Source organism: Mycteria americana, unplaced genomic scaffold (genome assembly GCF_035582795.1).
Source record: "Mycteria americana isolate JAX WOST 10 ecotype Jacksonville Zoo and Gardens unplaced genomic scaffold, USCA_MyAme_1.0 Scaffold_264, whole genome shotgun sequence".
Classification (NCBI taxonomy): Eukaryota; Metazoa; Chordata; class Aves; order Ciconiiformes; family Ciconiidae; genus Mycteria; species Mycteria americana.
The window spans coordinates 909-15,521 of NW_027445603.1; the positions used below are offsets into that span (position 1 = coordinate 909).

At 69.3% G+C, this 14,613-nt stretch overlaps 2 protein-coding genes across 8 annotated transcripts; one reads left to right on the top strand and one right to left on the bottom strand.

The window, feature by feature from the left end:
- Positions 1-661: 661 nt before the first annotated feature.
- On the bottom strand, positions 662-8,127 carry TAF6 (TATA-box binding protein associated factor 6; the record flags this gene model as incomplete). Its single annotated transcript, XM_075489672.1, is given in 10 exon segments — positions 662-846; positions 849-900; positions 3,081-3,182; positions 3,285-3,362; positions 4,999-5,141; positions 6,386-6,505; positions 6,601-6,657; positions 6,759-6,912; positions 7,016-7,102; positions 7,896-8,127. Coding segments are annotated over 10 exon segments (1,134 nt in total), but the record flags the coding sequence as incomplete, so codon positions are not given.
- Positions 8,128-8,868: 741 nt separating this feature from the next.
- On the top strand, positions 8,869-14,347 carry MBLAC1 (metallo-beta-lactamase domain containing 1). Of its 7 annotated transcripts, none has more exons than XR_012773656.1 (5): positions 9,325-9,370; positions 11,309-12,137; positions 12,359-12,453; positions 12,977-13,081; positions 14,257-14,347. XR_012773656.1 is itself a non-coding variant. In XM_075489675.1 (4 exons), the coding sequence occupies exons 2-3, from the start codon at positions 11,375-11,377 to the stop codon at positions 12,421-12,423; spliced, it is 828 nt and encodes a 275-aa protein (XP_075345790.1). In that variant the 5' UTR covers positions 8,869-9,173; positions 11,309-11,374; the 3' UTR covers positions 12,424-12,453; positions 12,977-13,408. The 7 variants fall into 7 exon arrangements, 3 of the variants coding, with proteins under 3 accessions (XP_075345790.1, XP_075345788.1, XP_075345789.1); XR_012773657.1 differs by lacking the exon at positions 14,257-14,347 and adding an exon at positions 13,206-13,406; XM_075489675.1 differs by lacking the exons at positions 9,325-9,370; positions 14,257-14,347 and adding an exon at positions 8,869-9,173 and having other exon boundaries at positions 12,977-13,408.
- The last annotated feature ends 266 nt before the right edge of the window (positions 14,348-14,613 follow it).

The window sequence follows — 14,613 nt, forward strand, 5'->3', positions numbered from 1 at the left end:
CCACCCCACATCCCCATATCCCCACATCCCCAGCCCCGTATCCCCATCCCCGTATCCCCACCCCCCACCCCCACATCCTCACCCCCCAGCCCCGCCCCCCAGCCCCACATCCCCACCCCACATCCCCATATCCCCACCCACATCCCCCCATCCCCTCCCCACATCCCCCCATTCCCGCCCCACATCCCACCCCACATCCCCCATCCCCAGCCCCACATCCCCAGCTCCACATCCCCGCCCCCCATCCCCATATCCCCCACCCCACATCCCCCCATCCCCTCCCCACATCCCCCCATCCCCGCCCCACATCCCCACATCCCCACCCCCCATCCCCGCCCCCCAGCCCACATCCCCACCCCACATCCTCACCTCCCCATCCCCGCCCCACATCCCCCCATCCCACCCCACATCCCCATATCCCCACATCCCCAGCCCCGTATCCCCATCCCCCACCCCACATCCTCACCCCCCCATCCCCGCCCCCCAGCCCCACATCCCCAGCCCCCATCCCCCACCCCCCATCCCCACATCCCACCCCACATCCCCACCCCCCAGCCCCGCCCCCCAGCCCCCCATCCCCACCCCACATCCCCACATCCCCACCCCCATCCCCCATCCCACCCCCATCCCACATCCCCCCATCCCCGCCCCCCAGCCCCACATCCCCCCATCCCCAGCCCCCCAGCCCCAGCCCCCATCCCCAGCCCCACACCCGCACCCTGGTGAAGGTCTTGGTGATGCGGGACTGGATGTTGTTGGTGGTGGTGCTGAAGTTCTTGCAGACCTGGGCCACCAGGCGGGCGGCGAAGTCCCGCAGCGCCCAGTGGTTGTCCACGTCGGGACGCAGCACAGCTGGCGGCTGACGATGCACGTCATGACGGCGGGGATGAGCTCGTGCAGCTGGGACACGGGGGCATCAGCGGACCTCGGGGACATGGGGGGACACGGGGGGACACGGGGGGACATCAGGGGACATGGGGACACAGGGGACATCGGGGACATCAGGGGACACGGGGGACACGGGGACATCAGGGGACATGGGGACATTGGGGGACACGGGGACATCAGGGGACATCGGGGACATCAGGGGACACGGGGGGACACGGGGACATCAGGGGACATCGGGGACATCAGGGGACACGGGGGACACGGGGACATCAGGGGACATCGGGGACATGGGGGACACAGGGACATGGGGACATCAGGGGACATCAGGGGACATCAGGGGGACATCAGGGGGACATCGGGGACATCAGGGGACACGGGGGGACACAGGGACATGGGGGGACACAGGGGACATCAGGGGACACGGGGACATGGGGGGACACAGGGGACACAAGGGGACACAAGGGGACACAGGGACACGGGGACATCAGGGACACGGGGGGACACAAGGGGACACGGGGGACACGGGGACATCAGGGGACATCAGGGGACACGGGAACACGGGGACATCAGGGGACACAGGGGACATCGGGGACATCAGGGGACATGGGGGGACACGGGGGACACAGGGACACGGGACATCAGGGACATCAGGACATCAGGGGACACGGGGGACACGGGACATCAGGGGACATGGGGACACGGGGGGACACGGGGACATCAGGGGGACATCGGGGACATCAGGGGACACGGGGGACACGGGGACAGTCAGGGGACATGGGGGGACACGGGAACATGGGGGGACACAGGGACATCAGGGGGACATCGGGGACATCAGGGGACATCGGGGGACACGGGGGGACACGGGGGACACAGGGACATGGGGACATCAGGGGACATCAGGGGGACATCAGGGGACACGGGGGGACACAGGGACATCAGGGGACACGGGGACATGGGGGACACAGGGGACACGAGGGGACACAGGGACACGGGGACATCGGGGACATCGGGGGACACGGGGGGACATGGGGACATCAGGGACATCAGGGGACACGGGGACATGGGGGGACACAGGGGACACGAGAGGACACAGGGACATGGGGACATCAGGGACACGGGGGACACACGAGGGGACACGGGGGACACGGGGACATGGGACGTGGGGGACACGGGAGGACACGGGGACAGGGGGGGACATGGGGACGTGGGGACATGGGGGGACACAGGGGGACATGGGGGGGACACAGGGGGACATGGGGACATGGGGGGACACGGGGGGACACATGGGGACACATGGGGACATGGTGGGACACGGGGGGACAAGGGGGGACATGGAGGGGACACACGGGACAGCCCATGTCAGGGACGCAGGCAGAGCTGGTGGCTCCCGACGGATGTTGTGACGACGGGGCCGAGCTCACGGAGCTTGGGGACATCGGGGGACAGGAGGGGACACGAGAGGACATGGGGCGACATGGAGGGGACATGGGGGGGATATGGGGGGACATGGAGGGGACATGGGGACAGCCCCACGTCGGGGCATGGGGAGAGCTGGTGGCTCCCGACGGATGTTGTGACAACAGGGCCGAGCTCATGGAGCTTGGGGGACATCGGGGGACGAGGAGGGGACACGGGGGACACGAAGGGACATGGAGGGGACACATGGGGACAGCCCCACATCGGGGACGCAGGCAGAGCTGGTGGCTCCTGACGGATGTTGTGACAACGAGGCTGAACCGTGGAGCTTGGGGACATCAGGGGACAGGAGGGAACACGAGGGGACATGGAGGACACGGGGGACATGGTGGGACACGGGGGGACACGGGGGGACATGGATGGGACACATGGGGACAGCCCCACGTGGGGCACGGGCAGAGCTGGTGGCTCCCGACGGATGTTGTGACGACGGGGCCGAGCTCGCGGAGCTTGGGGACATCGGGGGACAGGAGGGGACACGGGGGGGGGACACACACACACACACACACGCGTGGCACCCAGGGACGGCCCCACGTCGCGGCGCAGAGCCGCCGCCGCCCCCCCCCCCACGCGTAATCGCGACGCCGGGGGACGCGCGCCGGGTGGCCCCCGCGGCCCCGAGGGAGCCGGGCAGGCAGGTGACGTCCCGGGGGGGGGTGGGGACACAGGTGTGACAGCAGGGGGTGGCCCCGTCCCCGTCCCCGTCCCCCTCTCACGTATTTCTCCAGGTAGAGGGTGGGGTTGTCCATCAGAGCCTTCACCATGCGCATGAGGTAGATGAGCAGCGCCAGGTTGTTCTGCACCACGTTGACGCGCACCTGGCGGGGGGGGGGGGGGGACACACACGACGGTGACGTCGCGCCGAGGGACGACGTCACCAGGGCCACCCGCCGGCCGTCGGGGACGTCACCGGAACTCACCCCCTCGGAGATGAAGGTGCTGAAGCGCGGCAGCATCTGGTAGAGGCCGGGGTCGGTGGCGATGCTCTGCAGGGCTTCCTGGGGGGGGACAGGGGGGACAGGGGGACACGGGGACGTCACGCCAGGGGACGAGGGGACGGGGGGACAGGGGACGAGGGGAGAGGGGGACACGGGGACGTCACCCCAGGGGAAGAGGAGAGAGGGGGACAGGGGGACGTCACCCCAGGGGACGGGGGGACAGGGGACACGGGATGTCACGCCAGGGGACGAGGGGACGGGGGACACGGGACGAGGGGACAGGGGGACACGGGGACGTCACCGCAGGGGACGAGGGGACGGGGGACACGGGGACGAGGGGACAGGGGGACACGGGGACGTCACCCCAGGGGACAGGGGGAGAGGGGGACACAGGGACGAGGGGACAGGGGGACACGGGATGTCACCCAGGGGATGAGGGGACAGGGGGACACGGGGACGAGGGAACAGGGGGACACGGGGACGTCACCCCAGGGGACGAGGGGACAGGGGGACAGGGGGACGAGGGGACAGGGGACGAGGGGACAGGGGGACACGGGGACGTCACCCCAGGGACAAGGGGAGAGGGGGACACGGGGACGAGGGGACAGGGGGACACGGGGACGTCACCCCAGGGGACGGGGGGGACAGGGGGACACAGGGACAAGGGGACAGGGGGACACGGGGACGTCACCCCAGGGGACGGGGGGAGAGGGGGACACGGGGACGAGGGGACAGGGGGACATGGGGACGTCACCCCAGGGGACGAGGGGAGAGGGGGACACGGGGACAAGGGGGACACAGGGACGTCACCCCAGGGGACAGGGGGGACAGGGGGACACAGGGACGAGGGGAGAGGGGGACATGGGGACGTCACCCCAGAGGACGAGGGGACAGGGGGACCCGGGGACGTCACCCCAGGGGACAGGGGGACACGGGGACGAGGGGACAGGGGGACACGGGGACACGGGGACGTCACCCCAGGGGACGGCGCCGAGGGACGCGGGAGGGGGTTGGGGACACGGGGGGGACGCGGGGGGGGGACACGCAGACCAGGGACCCGGGAGAGAGCGGGGGGGGGGGAGGGGGGCGTTGGGGTGGGGTGGCCCCAGAGGGGGGGTGGGGACAGGGGGGTGGCCCCAAGAGGGGGTTGGGCACACGGGGCTGTCCCGGTTGGGGCGGGGCCGGGGCTGTCTGGTGGGCGGGGCCGGGGCTGTCCGGTGGGCGGGGCCGGGGAGGTGTCCCCTGGTGGGTGGGCGGGGCTGTCTGGGGGTGGGCGGGGCTGTCTGGGGGCGGGGCCGGGGCTGTCTGGGGGGCGGGGCCGGGGCTGTCTGGGGGGGCGGGGCCGGGGCTGTCCCCAGGAGGGGGTTGGGCACACGGGGCTGTCCCGGTTGGGGCGGGGCCGGGGCTGTCTGGTGGGCGGGGCGGGGCTGTCCATTGGGGCGGGGCCGGGGCCGTCTGGTGGGCGGGGCCGGGGCTGTCCGGTGGGCGGGGCCGGGGCTGTCCGGTGGGGCGGGCCGGGGGGGTGTCCCCTGGTGGGTGGGGCGGGGCTGTCTGGGGGGGCGGGCCGGAGCTGTCCCGTTGGGGCGGGGCCAGGCCGTCCCCAGGAGGGGTTGGGCACACGGGGCTGTCCCGGTTGGGGCGGGGCAGGGCGGGGCTGTCTGGTGGGCGGGGCTGTGCGGTGGGCGGGGCGGCTCACAGCGCGCTTGGCCTCGCAGGAGCCCACGCAGGCCTCGGTGATCTCCTTGTAGTAGAGCTGCTGCTCCACCGACAGCTCGTGCACGCTGCGGGGCTTCAGCCGCAGGGGCGGCCCCTCCAGCAGCGGCCCCTTCTTCTCCTTCCCTGGGGGGGGCACGCTCAGCCAGCGCCCCGCCCCCCGCGGGCCCCCCCAAACCCCCGCGGGCACCCCCCAAATCCCTGTGAGCACCCCAAACCCCCGCGGGTACCCCCAATCCCTGTGAGCACCCCCAAATCCCTGTGAACACCCCAAACCCCCACGGGTACCCCCAATCCCTGTGAGCACCCCAAACCCCCGCGGGCCCCCCAAACCCCCGCGGGCACCCCCCAAATCCCTGTGAACACCCCAAACCCCCGCGGGCCCCCCAAACCCTACGGGCACCCCCCAAATCCCTGTGAACACCCCACGGCCCTGCGGGCCCCCCAAACCCCGCGGGCACCCCCCAAATCCCTGTGAACACCCCCAAACCCCCGCGGGTACCCCCAATCCCTGTGGGTACCCCCCAAATCCCTGCGGGTACCCCCAATCCCTGTGAGCACCCCAAATCCCTGTGAGCACCCCAAGATCCCTACAGGCCCCCCCAAACCCCTGCGGGCACCCCCCAAATCCCTGTGAACACCCCATGGCCCCGCGGGCCCCCCAAACCCCCGCGGGTACCCCCAATCCCTGTGGGTACCCCCCAAATCCCTGCGGGTACCCCAAATCCCTGTGAGCACCCCAAGATCCCTACAGGCCCCCCCAAACCCCTGCGGGCACCCCCCAAATCCCTGTGAACACCCAAACCCCCGTGGGCACCCCCAATCCCTGTGGGTACCCCCCAAATCCCTGCAGGCACCCCAATCCCTGTGAGCACCCCAAATCCTGTGAGCACCCCCAAATCCCCACAGGCACCCCAAGATCCCTACAGGCCCCCCCAAACCCCCACGGGCACCCCCCAAATCCCTGTGAGCACCCCAAGATCCCTGCAGGCACCCCCAATCCCTGCAGGCACCCCCAAATCCCTGCGGGCACCCCCAATCGCTGTGGGTACCCCCCAAACCCCCGCGGGCACCCCCCCAATCCCTGTGGGCACCCCAAACCCCCGCGGGCCCCCCCCAAATCCCTGTGAGCACCCCAAATCCCTGTGGGCCCCCCAAACCCCTGCGAGCACCCCCCAACCCCCCCCCAGACCCCCCCCACCCCTTCCTGAACACCCCACGCACCCCCAAACCCCCCCCAGACCCCCCCAAACCATCTCAAACACCCCATGGCCCCCCCCCCCCCAAACACCCCCCAGAGCCTCCCCAACGCCCCACAACCCCTTTCCCGCCCCATAGATCCCCCCCCCCCGCCCCCCCGTGACCCCCACCTTTGCCGTCGGCGGCGGCCACGCTCTGCCCCTTCCCCTTCAGGGTCCCCTCCTCCTCCTGCCCCGGCTTGGTGGACTTGAGGGGCTCCGTGGCTTCGGCTTTCTGCTGCTCCTTGGGGGCTGGGGAAAAACGGGGGGGGGGGTTTGGGGGGGTCACCCACCTCCGGGGGGGGGGAATCCCCGAGGAGGAGGAGGAGGAAGGGCAGCTCGCTCACCGGGCGGGGGGTTTTCGGGGATGGCCGGCTGCACCCCCTCGATGCTGAGCCAGTGAGCTGGAAACAGGGGGGTGGGGGGGAGAGAAAAATAAGGTAAGGAGCCCCCCCAAAACCCCCTAAAATCACCCCAACCCCCCCCCCAAAAAGCCCAGCCCCACCCTTGAGGCAGACGTCGAGGGGCACGCGGGGCAGGGGGGTGTTGATGATGTCGCTCAAATCCACTTCTTTTTCCTCGTAAAAATAAAGCTCGCGGCCGCCGCCGCTGGCGTAACGGAAGGGGATGAACTCCTGGGCGTGGAAGCCGTAGAGGGGCTGGGGGGAAATGGGGGGGGGTCAAGGGGGGGGGCTGGGGGACCCCAAATCCCCCCCCCCAAGGGTCCTGGGGGTCCCCCCCCCCGCCGGGCGGCCGCGGTACCTCCACGTTTTTGAGTTTGAGGGCGAAGTCGACGTCCCCCGTCGTCAGCTTGCGGCGCTTCCCCATGTGCATGAATTTGAGGGCGTCCTGGGGGGGGGGTAAAAAAAAGGGGGAGCAGGGGTTTTGGGGGGATACCCCCCCCCCCCGAGGGCGGGGGATGTCAGCGGGGAGGGGCCAGCGAGGCCGGGAAGGGGCTGACACCCCCTTGTGCCCCCAACGCCCGGGGTTTCCGTGCCCCTGTCCGCATCCCTCGCCCCCCCAAAGCCGGGCGATGGGGGGGGGGGGGGGGGCGACACCCCCATTCCCTGTCCCCGTCACCCCCCGCCCCCACTGTCCCCCCAAAACTGGGTGATCTGGGGGGGGCTCTCCCCCCGGTTCCCATCCCTCTTGTTCCCTCCCCAAACCCAGGTGACCCAAGGGGGGGTCCCCCCCCCTTCCCGTCCCCGCTGTCCCCCCAAACCCGGGCGATCTGGGGGGGGGGGCTGTCCCCCCATCCCCCCCCCCATTCCCAGTCCCCCCAAACGCGGGCAATCCAGGCTCTGTCCCCCCCTTCCCATCCCCACCGTCCCCCCCCAACCCCAGGTGACCCAAGGGGGGGTCCATCCGTGTGTCCCCCCCCCTTCCCATCCCCACCGCCCCCCCCCCCAACCCCAGGTGACCCAAGGGGGGGTCCATCCGTGTCCCCCCCCCTTCCCATCCCCACCGTCCCCCCCAAACCCGGGCGATCTGGGCGGGGGGGTGTGTGTGACCCCCATTCCCGCTCCCTGTCCCCATCCCCCACCCCCAGTGCCCCCCCAAACCCGGGCAATTGGGGGGGGACGGGACTGTCCCCCCCCAACCCCGGGTGACCCAAGGGGGGGGGCTCCCCCCGTGCCCCCACCTGGGCCACCTCCTTGAGGCGGTAGCTAGCCTCCTCGGCCAGCAGCTGGCAGCTCTCCTCGGGCACCTGCCCCAGCCCCATGGCCTCCGCCATCACCTTCATCGACTCGGCCGGCAGCAGCGTGTGGCTCAGCTTCAGCTTCTTCTCCTCCGCCATCCTCCTCCTCCTCCTCTTCCTCCCCTAAAAACGGGGGGACCCCAAAGCCGGGCGGGGGGGGGGGGGGACCCCAAAGCTGGGGGAGCCTGAAAACAGGGGGTGGGGGAGCCGGGGGGAACGCAAAGCTGGGGGGACCCCAAAGCTGGGGGGACCCTAAAGCCGGGGGACACACGCACCCCAAAGCTGGGCAACCCCTGAAATAGGGGGACCCCAAAACTGGGGGACCCCAAAACTGGGGGACCCCCAAGCCGGGGGACCCTAAAACCAGGGGATGCTAAAGGCGGGGGGACCCCAAGGCAGGGGGGAGGGGGAGACACCCCGAAACTGGGGGACCCCAAAACTGGGGGGATCCTAAAAACAGGGGAACCCCGAAACCGAGGGGACCTCAACGCTGGGGGGGGGGGGGGGAAACACCCCAAAACTGGGCGACCCCAAAGCTGGGAGACCCTAAAAACAGGGGAACCCCAAAACTGGGGGCCCTGAAGCTGAGGGGACCCCTAAAGCCTTGGGGGGGGGTGGCACCCCAAAGCTGGGGGACCCTCAAAATGGGGGAACCCCAAAACCGGGGGACCCCCAAGCCGGGGGAGCCTAAACCCAAGGGATGCTAAAGGCGGGGGGACCCCAAAGCTGGGGGGACCCTAAAAACAGGGGAACCCCCAAACTGGGGGCCCCAAAGCCGGGGGGGGGGGCACCCCAAGGCCGGGAGGCCCCCAAAGCCGGGCAGCCCCAAAGCTGGGGGACCCTAAAAACAGGGGAACCGCAAAGCCGGGGGACCCCAGGGCCGAGGGGACCCCAAGACAGCCGCCAGCCCCGCCGCCACACGGACCCCAAGGGGGGGGACCCCGAGAGAAGGACCCGGGGGGGGACGGGACGGACGGGGACGGGGACGGGGACGGGGACCCCCCCGGCCACCTCTCACGCCGCCTCCCCGTTTCCCGCCGCCGCCATCTTGGCTCGGCCCCTCAGCGCCGCCGCCATCTTGGCTCGGCCCCCTCAGCGCCAGGTCCTGGCCGCGGCGGGTGGGGGAGATCCGAGGGAGGGGGGGGGGAACACGGGACCCGAAACCCTTCCTCCGTACCCGCGGGGGTGGAATTATCGCGATATGGAGCTGCGATATGGAGAGTAAGCGGGGCTGGTCGCGGTGGTGGGAGGCGGGACGGAGCGGTGCTCACTACCGAGCTGCCAGGACCTGCGCGGCGGCGGGAGGGGCGGCCGGAGAGGGAGGGGGCTCGGAGAGCGGGGCGCATGCGCACTCCGGCGGGAAGGAGAGGTGGGGAGCAGCGCGCATGCGCAAGGCGGCGAGCACTGAGGTAACGGGGGTGGGTAGGGGAGACCATGGGGGGTGACGGGGGGGGGGGGAATGGGGGAGACCATTGGGGTTAATGGGGGGGGGAGGCCATTGGGGGTGACGGGGGGGGGAATGGGGGAGACCATTGGGGGTGACGGGGGGGAATGGGGGAGACCATTGGGGTTAATGGGGGGGGGGAGGCCATTGGGGGTGACGGGGGGGGAATGGGGGAGACCATTGGGGTTAATGGGGGGAGGAAGGGGGAGACCACTGGGGTAACGGGGGGGGGGATGGGGGAGACCATTGGGGGTGACGGGGGGGAATGGGGGAGACCATGGGGGGTGACGGGGGGGGGAATGGGGGAGACTATTGGGGTTAATGGGGGGGGAGACCATTGGGGGTGACGGGGGGGAATGGGGGAGACCATTGGGGGTGACGGGGGAGACCATTGGGCTAACAGGGGGTGGGGGAGACCATTGGGGGTCATAGGGGGGAATGGGGGAGACCACTGGGGGTGACGGGGGGGGGAATGGAGGAGACCACTGGGCTAAAAAGGGGGCGGGGGAGACCACTGGGGGTGACGGGGGGGAATGGGGGAGACCATTGGGCTAACAGGGGGTGGGGGAGACCATTGGGGGTCATAGAGGGGAATGGGGGAGACCACTGGGGGTGACGGGGGGGAATGGGGGAGACCATTGGGCTAACAGGGGGGTGGGGGAGACCACTGGGGGTCATAGGGGGGAATGGGGGAGGCCACTGGGGGTGACGGGGGGGAATGGGGAAGACCATTGGGCTAAAAAGGGGGCAGGGGAGACCACTGGGGGTGACGGGGGGGAATGGGGGAGACCACTGGGGGTGACGGGGGAGACCATTGGGCTAACAGGGGGGCGGGGGAGACCACTGGGGGTGATGGGGGGGGAATGGAGGAGACCACTGGGCTAAAAAGGGGGCAGGGGAGACCACTGGGGGTGACGGGGGAGACCATTGGGCTAACAGGGGGTGGGGGAGACCATTGGGGGTCATAGGGGGGAATGGGGGAGACCATTGGGGGTGACGGGGGGGAATGGGGGAGACCATTGGGGTAACAGGGGGGCAGGGGAGACCACTGGGGGTGACGGGGGGGGAACGGGGGAGACCATTGGGCTAACAGCGGGTGGGGGAGACCATTGGGGGTCATAGGGGGGAATGGGGGAGACCATTGGGGGTGACGGGGGGGGGGAATGGGGGAGACCATTGGGCTAACAGGGGGGTGGGGGAGACCACTGGGGGTCATAGGGGGGAATGGGGGAGACCACTGGCGGTGACGGGGGGGGGAATGGGGGAGACCATTGGGCTAAAAAGGGGGCGGGGGAGACCATTGGGGGTCATAGGGGGGAATGGGGGAGACCACTGGGGGTGACGGGGGGGAATGGGGGAGACCATTGGGCTAACAGGGGGGCAGGGGAGACCACTGGGGGTGACGGAGGGGGAACGGGGGAGACCATTGGGCTAAAAAGGGGGCAGGGGAGACCACTGGGGGTGACGGGGGGGAATGGGGGAGACCACTGGGGGTGACGGGGGAGACCATTGGGCTAACAGGGGGTGGGGGAGACCATTGGGGGTCATAGGGGGGAATGGGGGAGACCATTGGGGGTGACGGGGGGGAATGGGGGAGACCATTGGGGTAACAGGGGGGCAGGGGAGACCACTGGGGGTGACGGGGGGGGAACGGGGGAGACCATTGGGCTAACAGCGGGTGGGGGAGACCATTGGGGGTCATAGGGGGGAATGGGGGAGACCACTGGGGGTGACGGGGGGGAACGGGGGAGACCATTGGGCTAAAAAGGGGGCGGGGGAGACCACTGGGGATCATAGGGGGGAATGGGGGAGACCACTGGGGGTGACGGGGGGGGGAATGGGGGAGACCACTGGGCTAAAAAGGGGGCGGGGGAGACCACTGGGGGTCTCCTCCACCCTTTCCGCCCCCCAGGCCACCGCCACCAACCTCGACCCCCTCCGCCCGTCACCGCCCCCCGCGCCGGGAACCCCCCCCCCAATGCCGCGGGGGGTGCGGACGTCACCTCTGGGCAGGCGGGAGGTGGCGGGGGTCCCCTACGGCCTGCGGGTGCTGCAGGAGGGCTACAGCCGCCCCCAGCCCGACGGCAGCGTCCGCGCCGACGGCTCCGTCAGCCTCGTCCGGGGGGGGCCGGTGACGGCGCTGGTGGACACGGGGGGGCCCTGGGCCCGCCGGCGTCTCCTGGAGCTGTTGGGAGAGGAGGGGTTGTCCCCGGAGGACGTCACCCACGTCGTCTGCACCCACGGGCACTCGGACCACGTGGGGAACATCAACCTCTTCCCCGGGGCCACCCTGCTGGTGGGTCTGGACCTGAGCCGGGGCGACGGGCGCTACCTCCCCCACGGCTTGGCCGCGGGGCGTCCCTACGTCCTCCACCCCGGTCACCTCGAGGTGACGGCCACCCCGGGTCACACCGCGAACCACGTCAGCCTGGTGGTACGCGGCACCTCCCTGGGGACCGTGGTGGTGGCCGGGGACTTGTTCGAGAGGGAGGAAGATGAGGAAGAGTGGAGGGCGTTGAGCGAAGACCCGAGGCGGCAGGAGCGAAGCCGGCGGCGGGTGATGGCCATGGCCGACGTCATCGTGCCGGGTCATGGGCCGCCCTTCCGGGTCTTCAGGGAGTGGGGGGACGGGGAAGCCCCCTGGGAGGAGGAGGAGGAGGAGGAGGAGGAGGAGGAGGAGGAGGAGGGAGATGCCACCACTGGAGATGGTCGCAAGGGACATGGGCACAGCCCCAGGGGAGGTGGGACCCGTGGAGATGTCCCCAGGGAGGAGGAGGAGGGTGGGAGTGGAGATGTCCCCAAGGGATGAGGGACGCCATGGGGACATCTCCTGGGGGAGGTGGGACCCCTGGAGATGTCTCCAAGGGATGAGGGACCCCATGGGGACATCTCCTGGGGGAGGTGGGACCCCTGGAGATGTCCCCAAGGGATGAGGGACCCCATGGGGACAGCCCCAGGGGAGGTGGGACCCCTGGAGATGTCCCCAGGGAGGAGGAGAGTGGGACTGGAGATGTCCCCAAGTCATGAGAGACCCCACGGGGACATCTCTTGGGGGAGGTGGGACCCCTGGAGATGTCCCCAAGGGATGAGAGACCCCATGGGGACATCTGGGGGAGGTGGGATCCCTGGAGATGTCCCCAAGTCATGAGGGACCCCATGGGGACATCTGGGGGAGGTGGGATCCCTGGAGATGTCCCCAAGTCATGAGGGACCCCATGGGGACATCTCCTGGGGGAGGTGGGACCCCTGGAGATGTCCCCAAGGGATGAGGGACCCCATGGGGACATCTCCTGGGGGAGGTGGGACCCCTGGAGATGTCCCCAAGGGATGAGGGACCCCATGGGGACATCTCCTGGGGGAGGTGGGACCCCTGGAGATGTCCCCAAGGGATGAGGGACCCCATGGGGACATCTCCTGGGGGAGGTGGGACCCCTGGAGATGTCCCCAAGTCATGAGGGACCCCATGGGGACATCTCCTGGGGGAGGTGGGACCCCTGGAGATGTCCCCAAGGAGGAGGAGAGTGGGACCGAAGATGTCCCCAAGTCATGAGGAACCCCATGGGGACATCTCTTGGGGAAGAAGGAGACCCAGGGATGTCCCCAAGGAAGACAAGATCTCCATGAAGATGTCCTCAAGAGAAGAACACACTTGGGGATGTCACCCGGACACAAGAGCCCTGGAGAGGTGTCCCCAAGGCCCTGGAGACCCCATGAGATGTTCCTGAGGGCCAGGAGCACCCTGGAGAGGTGTCCCCAAGGCCCTGAAGACCCCATGAGATGTTCCTGGGGGACAGGAGCACCCTGGAGAGGTGTCCCCAAGGCCCTGAAGACCCCATGAGATGTCCCTGAGGGACAGGAGCACCCTGGAGAGGTGTCCCCAAGGCCCTGAAGACCCCATGAGATGTCCCTGAGGGCCAGGAGCACCCTGGAGAGGTGTCCCCAAGGCCTTGAAGACCCCATGAGATGTTCCTGGGGGCCAGGAGCACCCTGGAGAGGTGTCCCCAAGGCCCTGGAGACCCCATGAGATGTCCCTGAGGGCCAGGAGCACCCTGGAGAGGTGTCCCCAAGGCCCTGGAGACCCCATGAGATGTCCCTGAGGGCCAGGAGCACCCTGGAGAGGTGTCCCCAAGGCCTTGAAGACCCCATGAGATGTCCTGAGGGCCAGGAGCACCCTGGAGAGGTGTCCCCAAGGCCCTGAAGACCCCATGAGATGTCCCTGAGGGCCAGGAGCACCCTGGAGAGGTGTCCCCAAGGCCTTGAAGACCCCATGAGATGTTCCTGGGGGCCAGGAGCACCCTGGAGAGGTGTCCCCAAGGCCTTGAAGACCCCATGAGATGTCCCTGAGGGCCAGGAGCACCCTGGAGAGGTGTCCCCAAGGTCCTGAAGACCCCATGAGATGTTCCTGAGGGCCAGGAGCACCCTGGAGAGGTGTCCCCAAGGCCCTGGAGACCCCATGAGATGTCCCTGAGGGCCAGGAGCACCCTGGAGAGGTGTCCCCAAGGTCCTGAAGACCCCATGAGATGTTCCTGAGGGCCAGGAGCACCCTGGAGAGGTGTCCCCAAGGCCCTGGAGACCCCATGAGATGTCCCTGAGGGCCAGGAGCACCCTGGAGAGGTGTCCCCAAGGCCCTGAAGACCCCATGAGATGTCCTGAGGGACAGGAGCACCCTGGAGAGGTGTCCCCAAGGCCTTGAAGACCCCATGAGATGTTCCTGAGGGCCAGGAGCACCCTGGAGAGGTGTCCCCAAGGCCCTGAAGACCCCATGAGATGTCCCTGGGGGACAGGAGCACCCTGGAGAGGTGTCCCCAAGGCCCTGAAGACCCCATGAGATGTCCTGAGGGCCAGGAGCACCCTGGAGAGGGGTCCCCAAGGCCCTGAAGACCCCATGAGATGTCCTGAGGGCCAGGAGCACCCTGGAGAGGTGTCCCCAAGGCCCTGAAGACCCCATGAGATGTCCTGAGGGCCAGGAGCACCCTGGAGAGGTGTCCCCAAGGCCCTGAAGACCCCATGAGATGTCCTGAGGGACAGGAGCACCCTGGAGAGGTGTCCCCAAGGCCCTGAAGACCCCATGAGATGTCCCTGGGGGACAGGAGCACCCTGGAGAGGGGTCCCCAAGGCCTTGAAGACCCCATGAGATGTCCTGAGGGACAGGAGCACCCTGGAGAGGTGTCCCCAAGGCCCTGAAGACCCCATGAGATGTCCTGAGGGACAGGAGCA

Bases quoted from the DNA above. Each gene is read 5' to 3' on its own strand.
- MBLAC1 (XM_075489673.1), top strand. From the start codon at position 9,338: ATGCGCAAGGCGGCGAGCACTGAGGTAACGGGG. The intron at 9,371-11,308 runs GTGGGTAGGGGA...TCCGCCCCCCAG, and splicing joins CGAGCACTGAGGTAACGGGG to GCCACCGCCACCAACCTCGA. The intron at 12,138-12,358 runs GTGGGACCCGTG...GCCCCAGGGGAG, and splicing joins TGGGCACAGCCCCAGGGGAG to GTGGGACCCCTGGAGATGTC.